The following is a 13,522-nucleotide window of genomic DNA, read 5'->3' on the forward strand; positions in this document are numbered from 1 at the left end:
ACTGTGCTTATAGCTTAAATTAGTCCATTTCCATAAATCTATACCTTGCCACGTGGCTGGTGGCTTACCGGCATCTTCACATGCTGCTGGTCATGGCGGCGGCTGCAGTCAGTCCTTCTGCCTTCCTGTCCTTTTATTTCTCCTCTCTGTTAGTCCCGCCTATCCTTCCTGCCTAGCCACAGCCGATCAGGTTTTATTTATTGATCAATCAGAACAACTTGACATACAGACCATCCCCCAGCACAGCCAAGTGCAGACCATCTCAGACACCTGCACTCAGGCCCATGGTCCTAATCATCCTCGATGCAAACCTGCTGGGTAACGCCACAAGGAACCCAAGAAGGGCTCCCACAGGACATACATTAACATCCCACAGCAGTGAACCATAACCCAGAGTGAATGTTAGGAAATAGTGACCTTAGGTAGGTAAAGATGTCTCAAGTAGGACACAAAACATTCTCCAGAAGAGAAGATGTTGATAGATGGAACTTGGTTAAAATTAATGACTTCTCATCAGAAAGACAAATTTTTCAAAAAAGCTATATCATAGGCTAGAAGAAAATCCTTCATATTTGACAAAGGACTAGTATGCAGAATTTATAAAGAAATTCTAAGTTGGACATGGGAGCTCACCCCTGTAATCCTAGCATTTGGGAAGTTGAAACAGAAGAAAGGGTGGGTTTGAGATCAGTCTTAGTTACATAGAAAGACAGCCTGGGCTACACAGTAAGACTGTCTCGTTGTTATGTAGTTGATCAGATTGGGGTGTGTGTGTGTCTATTATGTAGTTGTGGCTGTCTTGGAACCCCACTATATAGACCAAGCTGTCCTCTAACTCACAGAGATCTACCTGCCTCTGTGTCCCAGAGCCCTGGGATTAAAGGCGCGGGCCACCATGTCCTGCTTAGAGACTCTCTTCAAAGAAAGAAAAGGTGGGAAAGGGAGGAAGAAAACCACAGATATTTTACAAGTCAGAAAGACTCAAGGGCTGACAAGGTGGCTTGGTGGACAGAGGCTCTTGCTGCCAAGCCTGAGGACCTGAGTTCACTTCCCAGATCCTACATGGTGGAGGAGAGAACTGACTCCCACAAATGGTCCTCTGAGCTCTACACATTCACTTTAGCATGCTCCCTCTCCTCCCCACACAATAAACAAATGTTAAAAAGAAATTAGAGACGTTAAATTACCCAGTTTAAAAATGGCCAGAAGGTTGGAGCGGATACTCTTGTTTGAGAAATGCACATGGCCAGTGAACAAGGAAACAGCGGGTCTGTGGCTCAGTTACTCACGAGGGGGAACCAGGTGAAGACCACAGTTGACTACCTGTGTGCTACCAGAATGGGTAAAAATAAAATGCCTGTGACTCCAGGTTGGCTCGGGTGTGGATCACTTGACAGTGTGATCTGCTAGTGAATGTGTCAGGTGCTTCAGAGGTCTCAGAAACTGGCAGATTCGACCAAGGACAGACAAACAAGCTATATATAGTTCTTTCTTAAAGAAAGAAAGAAATTCGTGAGTCTGGCCAAGCTATAAAGTTTCTCGTTTCACAGTTCTGGTCCAAGGTCAAGGACCCATATGTGGTGATGGCTGTGCTGGCAATGGTCCACTGCAGGGCAGGCCATCAGGTGGAGAGGGCAGGGCATTCATGTGTATCCTTCATGTCTCTGTTGCTCTTACAAATCCACCAGTAGTCAGTGGCTGGGCCTTCACCTTGATGACCTTATATAACCCTAGTCAACCTCTGAACATAGTCCGATTAAGTTTCTGCCCTCTTAAGACCTCAGTGGCAATTAAACTCCAGCAGGAGCTTTAGAAGGGGACAAAGCCTTCTTCACATTATAGAGTCCCTCTGCCATGTGGTTCAGCAGTTTTATTCTCATGTGTGGTTTACTCAGAAATTTTATTCCTAGTTTTAGTCTCAAAAGCTCCAAACTAGAAACAACAGTAATAAGGGGAATCTTCCCCCACCCCAAACCAAAGATTTACAGATATTTAAGATAGTATATAGTTAGCACAGGTTAGACCAGATGTCCAGTGGGGCAGAAACATGGGATAACCCACTGATTTGTGTGTATCTGGAGGCTTGCTGTCTGAGAGAGGTAGTGTTATGGTTGCATCTGAAATGTCCCCACAGATTCATGTTTTGAACATTTAGTCCCCAGCTCATGGTGTGATTTTGGGAGGTTCTGGAAACTGGAAATTGAGACTTGGCTTTGCTGGCAGAAATAGATCATGATGGGCAGGCCTTGAAGTTTATATCCAGCCCTTGGTTCCAGCCGCATGTTATTTCCTGTTCTACCTTGATGGGGAACAACCTCAACCATATAGTCCCCATATCATAGACTGAGCTGTTCCAGAAAGCCTTCCCCACCATGACTGAGGAGAGCCCTCTGAAACCGTGAGCCAAAGTAAAGAATTCCTCTCGTAAGTTTTTCCTGGTGGGTGTTGTCACAGTGATTCCGTGAGAACCAGCTAATGCAGTGGTCAGTGGTGGCCTGGCAGTGGGTTATCCAGCTGGGAAGAAAATAAAATTAATTTCCCAAGTGAAAAAAGCCAAATTCCTATTTCACACTGTGTTTAAACTACAAGTTCATGCTTGAAATCTTACTTAGGAAACTGAGGCAGGGGGATCAGGAGTTCAAGACTAGACTCCGCTGAGACCTCCCATCTCAAGTACCAACCAAACAAAATAAACAGACAAAAGGCTAACTCTAAAGTGATTGGAAACTGAAATGCAAAGAGAAGATAACTATTAAAAACAAAATAATTTTTATATACTAGATTAAGAAGGATCCTCCTCTGCCTCCCTCTTATCCTCCCCCTCCTTCTGTACCTCCTACTCCTCCTCTTCTTTTCTTTTTTAAAGACAGGGTCTTATGTAGCCCAGACTGGCTTTGAATGAACTCGCTGTCGAGTTGAGGATGACTTAGAACTCCCAACCCCTCTGTCTCCACCTGCTGAATGCTGGGATGGCAGGCATGCGCCAGCACACTCCTGAGATGGGATGGCAGGTGTGCACTCACACACCCTTAGAAAAGGACTTCCTAAGGCACAGACTCCACAAGCTTTAAGGGGGACGGAGCCACACGCTTGACTTGATTAAAATGAAAAGCCTCTCTCCACTGAAAAATCTTAAACAGAACAGCAGACCATGTACTAAGGGGATACACTTGTAAAGTTATTAATGACAAAGGACTAGCATTTACAGTGTTTTTAAAGCCACTTACAGGGGAAAAAAATCGAAAAGCAAGCAGTAGAAATAAGTGTTTTTTAGAAGAGGAAATAAATGTCAGAGAAATATACCAAGATGCCTTGACCAGCCAAGGTTGTACAAAGAACAGGTGCAGTAGAATACACACATACCTGTATGTAAGAAAATATGTGCATGTAAAGATTAGACTAATTCCTAATATGGGGAGGGACAGCTCAAACTAAGGGCCATGTGAGAGATTATATGGAAAGCTAATACAGTAGAAGCTTCCTAAAATATATACATCTATGAAGGTAATTGCATTGAAATCACCAAATAACAGAGCAGACAGAGCCCCACCTGGCCATCTCCCCACATCAAATGAACCTTCCAGTACCGGGAATGGGTTACATCTAATCAAGTTCTTGTCTAAGGAGGTCCCATGGGAACCCCCAAATAGCCTGGGGAATTGCCAAGGCGAGGTGGTCCTCTGTGAATTGACAGTAAGGGTCTGTAGTTGAAGACAGTGCCTACATGACTCACTGGGCGCAGAGAGGTTGAGCTGGTGCTCGCCTAGAGCCTTCACCCCCCTGGACTGGTATTCACGGTACTAGAAGGTACTCTGCATGCTACCACAGAAGAAGGGTAGACTCCAAGCCAGCTACAAACCCTTCCATCTACAGTGGTGGCCTGCCTGCAAGATACATGGGTGTAGTAGTGGCACAAAGCCTGTGGCAGTAACCAACCAACATCTGATTCGCCTAAAGGCCTACCGCATGAGATGGAGCCCACACCTAACAGAGCTTGAGTGGCCAAGATCCTGAGACTAGATAGGCCAAGGGGCAAAACCAAATACTACTCTTCTGCTAAAGGAGCACAGCAATAAGACTGCTAAGGACATTCCGTGCACTCGTGGAACCCTGCCTTGCTCAGCCATCATCAGAGAAGCTTCCGCCTGCAGCAGACCCGCAGCCAGACAACCTGCAGAGAGTGGCAGACCTTGGAACACTCAGCCCCGAAAGGGATGTCTCCATCCAAACCCTCCCCTCGGGGCTCTGGGCACTCTGCGGAAGAGGAGGCAGAAAGAGTGTAAGAGCCAGAGGGGATGGGGGACACCAAGGAAACAGGCCTTCTAGATGACTCCACAGGGCTGGCGCACATGAACTGCCAGAGACAGGCAGCATGCACAGGGCCTACCCAGGGCTGCACCGGGTACACCCAGAGCTGAAAGGAGAAGGAAAGGAACTCCCTTTCCTTGACCCGACGCCATCTCCAACAGACAGCCACTTGCTATCTGATGAAAACTTTTGTTTTCCCCAAGGGACTTTTCACTGGAGAAGCAAGCTTCTCTTAAGGCAGACCCCAGGCCCAGCAGTAGATGGCTAACACAAAGCTAACTCAGTGGCATCTTTGGAGGGTCTTTGTCTTTTAATGGTAAGTTGGGGCATTTTTTTTTTTTTTTAAACTTAACAGGTCCTTTGCGTACATACCATGGCTTCTAGTTTTTTGTTTTTATGAGATTCCTGGGTGTGCGAACAGGTGTGTCTCTGCATCTAAATAAGTTTCTGGTGCTTTTTCGTTGGCGCCTTTTCTGGTTGTTGTGTTCTACTCTGATTTGTTTGGTTTTGTTTCATCTTAGTATTATTTTTATTATTCCTTAGATGCCTGTTTGTTTTCAAAAGAGACAGAAATGGTGTAGGTGACAGGGTAGGGAAAGTGGGAAGGAATAAGGGGAGGGGAAACCGTAATCAGAATATGTTGTATGAAAAAAATCTGTTTTCAGTAAAAGAAAAAAAAAGATTAACGACAACAAAAAAGATTTGAATAATTTAAACAAAAAAGATTTGAATAATTTAATCCGTGATTGTGAGCTGGCATGTCCGAAGGCTGGGAACATGGGCAGGGTGGCTGCCGTAGTCCTGAGCTGGTGTCTTCATCAGGAAGCTGGAGATTTGGCTGTAACACCTTCACTGCTTGAATGAAGTCCACCCACTGCATGGAAGGATCCTTTTCTGAAGTCAGCCGTGGTAGATACTAACCAGATGTATAAAACACTTCTTAGCAACACTGGGTACATGTTTGCCCGAATCACTGACCGTTGTAGCTAAACTGGCACCTGAAATTAGCAGTGGCAGTGCCCCCCTTCTTAACAGGAGACGAATAAGACCACCAAGAGGCCCCGTTATATATCCACAGATTGGAAACACCTTAGTCTTAGATAACACCGAGCACCGAAAGAATGTGGCTCAGCAGGACCTACAGATCCTGTGGATGAGGGTGTAGCTGGCACCCCATTCTTCCACGCAGGTTTTCAGTTTCTCATGAAGTTAATCACTGGCAGCTGGCCGTGTTGACACAAGCTGGGAATCCCAGCACTTGGAAGGCAGTGGCAGGAGGATTGCTGCCGGCTAGCAGCCAACCTAGTCTATATAGCAAGTCCCAGGTCAGCCAGAGCTGTGCAGCAAGACCCTGGTGTCACACTCCTGCAGGCTGGCAGGAAGACAGGGAGGCAGGGAGACAGGCAGGCAGGCAGACAGGGAGGCAAGGAGACAGGGAGGCAGGCAGGCAGGCAGGGAGACAGGCAGGCAGGCAGGGAGACAGGCAGGCAGGGAGACAGGCAGGGAGGCAGGCAGACAGGGAGGCAGGCAGGCAGGGAGGCAGGCAGGCAGGCAGGGAGATAGGCAGGCAGACAAGCAGGGAGGCAGGCAGGGAGACAGTGAGACAGGCAGGCAGACAAGCAGGGAGGCAGGCAGGGAGACAGGCAGGCAGCAAGACAGGGAGACAGGCAGGCAGGGAGGCAGGCAGGCAGGGAGGCAGGCAGGCAGGGAGACAGGCAGGCAGGGAGGGAGACAGGCAGGCATGGGGGAGACAGGGAGACAGGCAGGCAGGCAGGGAGACAGGCAGGCAGGGAGATAGGCAGGCAGACAGGGAGGCAGGCATGCATAGTTCTCTCCTGTAGGACCTCTACTGTGTGAATGCCAGTAGATGTGCAGTATTACAAGAATGTAATAGTTTATCAAAGTATAAAGAGTAAAGTAACAGTCTGGAAACAAACTAGGCATTAGAAATGGAGTACCAAGTTTCAGCATCGAGGCCCAGGTGATCTTAAAAAGCATAACATGATGCCGCTTGTGAAAGCCCATCATAGTACACAGTAACCAGTTGTTTGGGCCTGTGAGAGACACCTATGGAAAGGGGAAGAGGACGGTCTAAATTTGCTTTATAGATAATATTGGTATTTTCCCAATTGCTTAAAATTTAAAGTGACACATTCGTTCTCTTCTTTAAGTTATTTTTACTTTTATTTGTGTGTGTGCACGGACGCATGCGTGTGTTTGCACATGCCGTGGTGTGCATGTGGAGGTCATAGGATAACCTGACAGAGTTGGTCCTCTCCTTCCATCATATGAGTCCTAGGGATTAAGCTCAGGTTGTCAAGCTTGGCAGCAAGTGCTCTCACCTACTGAGCCATCTTGTAGGCCCCTTATTCTCTTCTTTTAATCCAAATTAGTCTGTCAGATACGCTAAGCCTATAGGCTGAAGATGATGCCCCAACACTGCGGAGAAACCTCAGGTGACTGTCCAGGCAGCTGGCTGTTTCTGTCAACTCACAAAATTTTTGGAAGTTGCTTGCGTGCACTTCCTGTTTTTATTTTTGTTAGCTAATATTATTTCCTTCTTGGGTCTCTGAGGGAGTTGAAGATTAGTTAGTTATTGCTGAAGATTAATTAGGATAAAAAGTGAATTAGATACATTTTGGACTTACTAAAATAGGATAGATAAGGGAATTATTTTCTCTGATTTGTCAAATACAAATGGACTAGACATCGTTTAGGTATTTGTTACTTGTATATATTGTATATAGTTATTGTACTTTTGTGTATAGTTTTTCTTTTGTTAGTTATAATCTTTTGCCTTTTTTCTTTTTATTAAAATAGAAAAAGGGAAATATGGTGATATTTTATTTGTACTGAAATGTGATTTTAATTGTATGTTAATAAATAAAGTTGCCCTGGGGTCAGAGCTATTAGAGCCATAGCAAGAGCGTGGTGGTTAGAAGAGCTAGGTAGATTTCTGTGTGTTCAGGGATACAGCCAGTATTGGAGACATACGCCTTTAAGACCTGGAGGGCGGTACTTACAGACAGTGACGAGGCAGTTATGTGGTTGGGTTTACAACCAATGAGAAGGCAGAACAGAAAGACTATTTAAAGACAGACAAACAGGAAGAAGCTTTCTCTCGGGGAAGCTAGGAGCACTGCAGGAGGTAAGATTTTAGCTCTGCGCTCTGACCTCTGAGCTTTCTCTTTTATATTGGATCTGTGTTTATTTTAATAAGACGATTGGTTACATCTACATTAGTGGGATATAAAAATAGTCTACTTTATTGTGGTATGCTTCAGTCTGTGAAAGCCTTCCTTTAAAAAGGTGTGTGTGTGTGTGTGTGTGTGTGTGTGTGTGTGTGTGTGTGTGTGTAGGCGTGTGTGCCACCATATGCATATAGAGGTCAGAGGACAACTTTTGGGAGTCAGTTTCTCACCTTCCACACATCGATCTGAGATCCTCAGGCTTGGTGGTGGGCACTCAGCCATCTTGCCGGCCTAAAGGCCTTCCTTGAAACAATTTGAGGCAAACAAACAAAATTACACCCAAGAAGAGCGTAGGCGACCTGTGCTTTAGGCTTGTGTTATCCACGTGGGAGGCGTGCAGAGCAGCTGTGGTTGGTTGGTGAGACACCATGACCGTGGCAACTCTTACAAAGGAAAAACATTTAATTGGGGTGGCTGACTTACAGTTCAGGGGTGTTGTGGGAGAACCTTTTTGTACACTGTGGAGGTGTATCTCTGCCAAGGCACCTTCTGATTGGTTAAATAAAGAGCTGAATGGCTAATAGCTAGGCAGGAGAGGACAGGCCATACTTCTAGGCAGAGACAGGAACTCTGGGAAGACGAGAGATGGAATTTGCCAGCGAGATGTGGAGTAATTTGGATGTAGAGTAATTTGGATGTAGACTATGGAGGAGCGTTAATGATCCACATGGAAGAGCATAGATTAATATAAATGGGCTAATTTAAGTTATAAGAGCTAGTTGGGAACAAGCCTAAGCTAAAGCCAAGCTTTCACAATTAATAAGAAGTCTCCGTGTCTTTGTTTGGGAGCTGGCAGTCCAAAGAAAGACCTGTTACACAGAGGTTTAGTCCATTATCATCATGGTGGGACGCGGTGGCGTACAGGCAGGCATGGTGCTGGAGTAGTCACTGAGAGTCCTGCATCTTGCAGGCAACAGGAAGTTGACTGAGGCACTGGCTGGTATCTTGAGCATAGGAAACCTTAAAGTCCACCCCCATAGTGGCACACTTCCTCCAACAAGGCCATACCCACTCCAACAAAGCTACCTCCTAATAGTACCACTCTCTATGAGCTTATGGGGGCCAGTTACATTCAAACTACCCCAGTTGGTGAGGGTGCTATTGGCTGCCTGCTGTAACCAAAGCTGTTTATCCTCTGATGAAAACTTTTTATGAGGCTTTCGTAAAGCTTCAGGGCATGTTAGTGAATCTGGCCCGAGCACACTGACATCAACCAAAAATGTCAGGTTGACACACTCCTTTGCCATAAGGAGTTTGTAAATGGTGTCGCTGAGCAGAGTGCTTTCATAGTGTATGTGAGGAGGAAACTCCCACAGCCGGGCCAGCTCCTGGCTGCTCTCAGTTTGGTTCTTTAGTCTGTGTGGCAGAGCCTAGGGAAATTTGGCCAATGCTTCCTAGGACTCTTGTCAGTTCTGAAATTTCTCCTTTGGTCTCCTTGCTGAGGCACAGCGGGGGAGGGATCACCACTAGGGCGAAGAGAAAGGTCATTGGTTCTTTCTCTCTTGCAAGCTTTGTAGGGCTTCCCCGGTAGCAGGCAGCACCCCACCCCTGATGCACAGAAGAGCTGTGATTGGAAGTACAGATGTTGTGAAAATAACATTTCTAAGTTGCAAAATGCATCTTTGGTCCTGAAGCTTTCCCTAGGTAATTCCCTCAGCCAGAGGAACGGCACGGCAATGCCATTTGTTTACCGAGACTTGATAACGTGGCGAGTGGTATCGCTTTTCTTTATCTAGCACTCACCAGCTGCTCACCAGCCAGATGAAAGATTAGAGTCCGCGCCACCCAAAGAGCACACTTGATCCCTCCAATAAAGCCTTCCCTGTGAAGCTCTGTTAAGTTAGTTAGTCGCTTGGCAAGGTGTGCGGTTGTGCAATGGAGGAGTTAGCTTTTTCCTAGGATGGCAGCTGAAGTTTTCCTAAGTCTGAGAGAACACTGAACATTTAAGACAAACCACACTAGCGTCCGAACTGCCCTCGTCAGCAGACTGTTTCACAAAACAGACGTGTGTTTTCAGGCCCTTATAACAAGCTTACTCACAGCCGTCCGAGATGTCCAACTTCACCTGTCTGTTTTGTGTGACCGGCGATTGTCGTATTTCCACCCAGTTTATGTTTTTAGAATTGCCTATTATAGCCATACTCTTCTTTCCCTTTTGCGCTGGATTCAAAGGTAAATTTCAAAAAAGTTTTTTTTTTTAGATCTTTAAATTTTATATATTTTGGTGTTTTGCCTGCATGTCTATGTGTTCGTATACCATGTGTGTGCCTGGTGCCCACAGAGGACAGAAGAGGGAGTCTGAACCCTTAGAACTGGATGGTTGTGAGCTGCCATGTAGGTGCTGGGAACCAAGTCTGGGTCCTCAGGAAGAACTTCAAGCCATCTCCACAGCCCTAGGGAAACTTTCTAATGCGTGGCCATTCTGTTTTTTTTTTTTTTTTTTTTTCCTTCCTTTTCTAGGTTGCTCTTAACTATAAAAATTGTATTATATAAAATATAAAAAACTATTATAATTGTAATCATTTTTAATCATTGTAATCATTAATGGTTACTTGATGATGTACTCCTTTGAAAATTTATACTGGATGGAATGAGGGTGTGTTTCCTGGAACCTTTCAGGATCCACACTCAAGTTGTTGATGTCACTCACTGAGTTCCTGCTGCTCAGGGGTTTCTCACCTTTTTTTTTTTCTTCAGCATACATATGTATATGTTTGCATATTCGTGTGTGTGTGTGTGTGTGTGTGTGTGTGTGTGTGTGTGTGTGTGTGTGTGTGTGTCTGTGTAGGCCCAAAGTTGGTATCAGGTGCCCTCCTTGATCCCTTTCCACTCTATTTATCAAGACAGGGTCTCTCATCTCTTGCTGAACCCAGACTTTGCCCATCTAGCTTGCCGGTTTGCCCCAGGGATCCCGTCTCTGCTTCCTGAGTGCTGGAATTAAAAACTGGCTCCACCTGCCCATCTTTTATGTGGGTTCTGGGGATCCAAACTCTGGTTCTCACAATGACCTGACAAACACTTTTTCCATGGAGTCATCCCCTTGCCCGTGGTTTTCTGATTTTTCGTGTAAGTCTAGTACCTTCTACCCACTAAAAGCTAGATGAGAACTAATTATAATAATTGCAGTAATAAGAACTCACCGAGTTAAACACTTCAGTACTGATACCCGTGTTCTTCTCTTCACATGCATTTGTTACCTTGAATGGGTTATTCTCTAGTGTGGGGTCAAAATCCCATCTGTGTGATAATCTTGAGTGCTTCGTACCTGTTAAGAATTGTGTGATTTGTGCCCACCCGGGGACACCACTCTGGTCAGAGTTACATGGTGAGATCCTGTCTCAAAAAAAGTATGCAGAAATTTTTCAGTACCACATGCTAATTCAAAAAACATCCTATTCACTTTGATATGTATTCAAATGCCTACCTCATGCAAAGTGATGTAGGCAAAATATAAAAATAGAAAATACATTCGTACATTGTATGCTGTGAGGTCGGAGAGGAGCCAACTTCAACCTATACTGTTTCTGTTACATTAATTGTTTTTATAAAAAGCATTTAATTTACATTTAGTTTGTAAGTTAAAGATCTACAATTTACTTATCACAGTATAACCAATATACGTTTGGTTTTTTTCTCCATGTTTATTACAAGCATTTACAGGTATATTTCCTGCCTAAACCGCAGCATGCAGAATAATTTAATGTATATTTATTTCCGCAAGAGAGGCATAGATCAGGACATGCTGGCATATGAAGGCACGTTCTCTGGGAAATTGTCAGGAAAAGCTTCCCCAAGCATTGGAGTGGGGTTCCAGTGGACCTTAGGCGGCCTGTGCAGCTTTAGTGGCTGGTTTCCCCATTCTGGATCCAGTGCATGTGTGAGCCCAAGTGCAGAGAGGGGTGCAGGTTCACGTGGGGAGTAAGTGCTCAGTTTTAGTGTATGTGGGGTGTGTCGGGAGCTGGCAGCATGCCACGGACAGGGGGATGGCAGTGTGGGGGGGGGCAGGGAGTGACAGTGTGGTGGGGGGAGGGTAGCAGCCAAGCACTAACTAAACGGATGGACTTACTGAGTTTCCGTGGCTTTGTGTCTTTCAGGAGGTTCACGAGTTACTACAGGACTATGAGCTAAAATACTGCTATGTGGACAGGAATAAACGAACAGGTGAGCGTCCTTGTTTTGATGCTGCAGGAAGTTACTGTAGAGCAGGAAAGCTTGCTGTCTTCTCATCTGTCTTCTTCTGGTGCTGGGAATTGAACTCGGGGCCTTTACAGGTGCTGGCAAGCATCCCGCCACTGAGCTCTGTTCCCTACCAGCTATGGAGTTCGTAAGTGTGAAATTCTATCGGTGTGATTCACCGGTTACTTTCTGAGGGCAATATTAATGTCCCGAACTTTAACTGGTAAACAAATACAGTGTGACTGGAGGTTTGATTTTTAACAATGAATGTTGAATGTTAGGTGTTCTTCGGGGGCATAGTGTGCTTCCATCTGATAATGTTACTGGGTTCTGTGAACACACACTGCGTGTAGCCTGGTCTTTAGTTGGACAAATGAGGAAAACTTGTTTAGTTTTTCTGAGTATTAGTTTCACATCTGTGAGATCAGAACTCTGCTCTTTTATGGGTGTATGATATATAAATGTGAGCATTTTTTCTTTTAGATGATAAGCTGCAGCGTGGATGATGGTAAAACTGCTGTTTACACGTGTATTCCAGTGCAGATCGTTTATCTTGAGAGCTGGGGTACAGCTTGGTGTGGAGCATTTGCCCAGCTTGTGCAAGGACATGGGTTTGATCCCAGCATTTTCCCCCCAGAGAGTACAGGAGAGCCTTCACGTTTATTGCTGAATTAAAAACACCCTGCATAAAAAAAACCTCAAAATCAAAGCCAGCTAAAGCTCTCCAGATGCCGAGGAACTCCAGTTCCTAGCACTCCGACTGCATTCCCCATCTAGAGGAAGCACTTACAAGCTGTGTCCAGTCTGTGGAGTAGGGCACGATCATCCCTAGATTGTTCCGGTTCTTTGGGGCATGACATACTCCTTTGTTGTCCCTCCTGGGGGTCATGAGAGGACAGATGTGTCTTTTCATAAATAAAACGATAGTGGATGTAGCATGTGTTCCTTTAGGTGGAGATTCAGTGCCGGCATGTGGCTTAAGGCCCTTCAACTAGATTACTTGGCTCAATTCTGTTGGTCTCACAGCCCCTCCCACTTCCTCTTTGGGACACCCCACATATGTAACTCTCAGTTGAGTGTCTTATCTCCCCAATTGCAACGTGAGCTCAGTGTTGAACAACAGTGCTCTTCCAACACCCAATCTGTAACCAGACATACTACTGAATAAGTAACAAGGCCTCGATTGTCTCAGGGCAGGGGGTAGAGTGAGAGCCGGGATTCAGTGGCTGGGAGCTTCTGGGTGTTTGAATTTGGGTCTCGTGAGTATTCTACCAGGAAGGACCCTGGAGATTGCTGTCTTTCAATTGTGAGCCGAGGGAGATATAGAAAGGAAGTGTAAGGCGGGGGCAGACAGGTGTGTAGACTGGGAAAGAGTGCTGAGGCAGGTGTGCAGACTCGGGAAAGAGTGCTCGGACAGGTGTGCAGACCCGGGCAAGAGTGCTCGGACAGGTGTGCAGACTCGGGAAAGAGGGCTCGGACAGGTGTGCAGACTCGGGAAAGAGTGCTCGGACAGGTGTGCAGACTCGGGAAAGAGTGCTCGGACAGGTGTGCAGACTTGGGAAAGAGTGCTCGGACAGGTGTGCAGACTCGGGAAAGAGTGCTCGGACAGGTGTGCAGACCCGGGCAAGAGTGCTCGGACAGGTGTGCAGACCCAGGCAAGAGTGCCCTGACTAGTACATAGGGAACATAAAAGGGCGGTCGGCAACTTCAAGTCCCCAGCACTGCAGCATAAACTCACAATTTTAGGGCTAATATAAACCATACCTCACACTTAACAAGCTGTTGTG

General features: G+C 45.9%; 1 protein-coding gene and 1 long non-coding RNA gene across 3 annotated transcripts in view; one reads left to right on the forward strand and one right to left on the reverse strand.

Moving 5' to 3' along the window:
• The window catches only part of Raver2 (ribonucleoprotein, PTB binding 2), a 79,521-nt gene that overhangs the window by 14,164 nt on the left and 51,835 nt on the right, over window positions 1-13,522 (forward strand). The window contains exons 1-2 of one of the 2 annotated variants that reach the window (XM_042271463.2): window positions 4,571-4,624; window positions 11,654-11,720. In XM_042271463.2, the coding sequence (XP_042127397.2) occupies window positions 4,622-4,624; window positions 11,654-11,720 (70 nt within the window). In that variant the 5' untranslated portion in view covers window positions 4,571-4,621. Of the gene's footprint in view, window positions 1-4,570; window positions 4,625-11,653; window positions 11,721-13,522 lie in introns of those variants that run through there. The other variant, XM_006974050.4, reaches the window with a different exon arrangement.
• LOC143271682 (uncharacterized) lies at window positions 5,029-6,371 on the reverse strand. Its single transcript, XR_013048878.1, has 2 exons — window positions 6,267-6,371; window positions 5,029-5,224 (listed from the first exon to the last, which is right to left on the reverse strand). It is a non-coding gene; the product is annotated as an uncharacterized LOC143271682 (long non-coding RNA).

This window comes from Peromyscus maniculatus, chromosome 2 (assembly GCF_049852395.1).
Source record: "Peromyscus maniculatus bairdii isolate BWxNUB_F1_BW_parent chromosome 2, HU_Pman_BW_mat_3.1, whole genome shotgun sequence".
Lineage (NCBI taxonomy): Eukaryota > Metazoa > Chordata > Mammalia > Rodentia > Cricetidae > Peromyscus > Peromyscus maniculatus.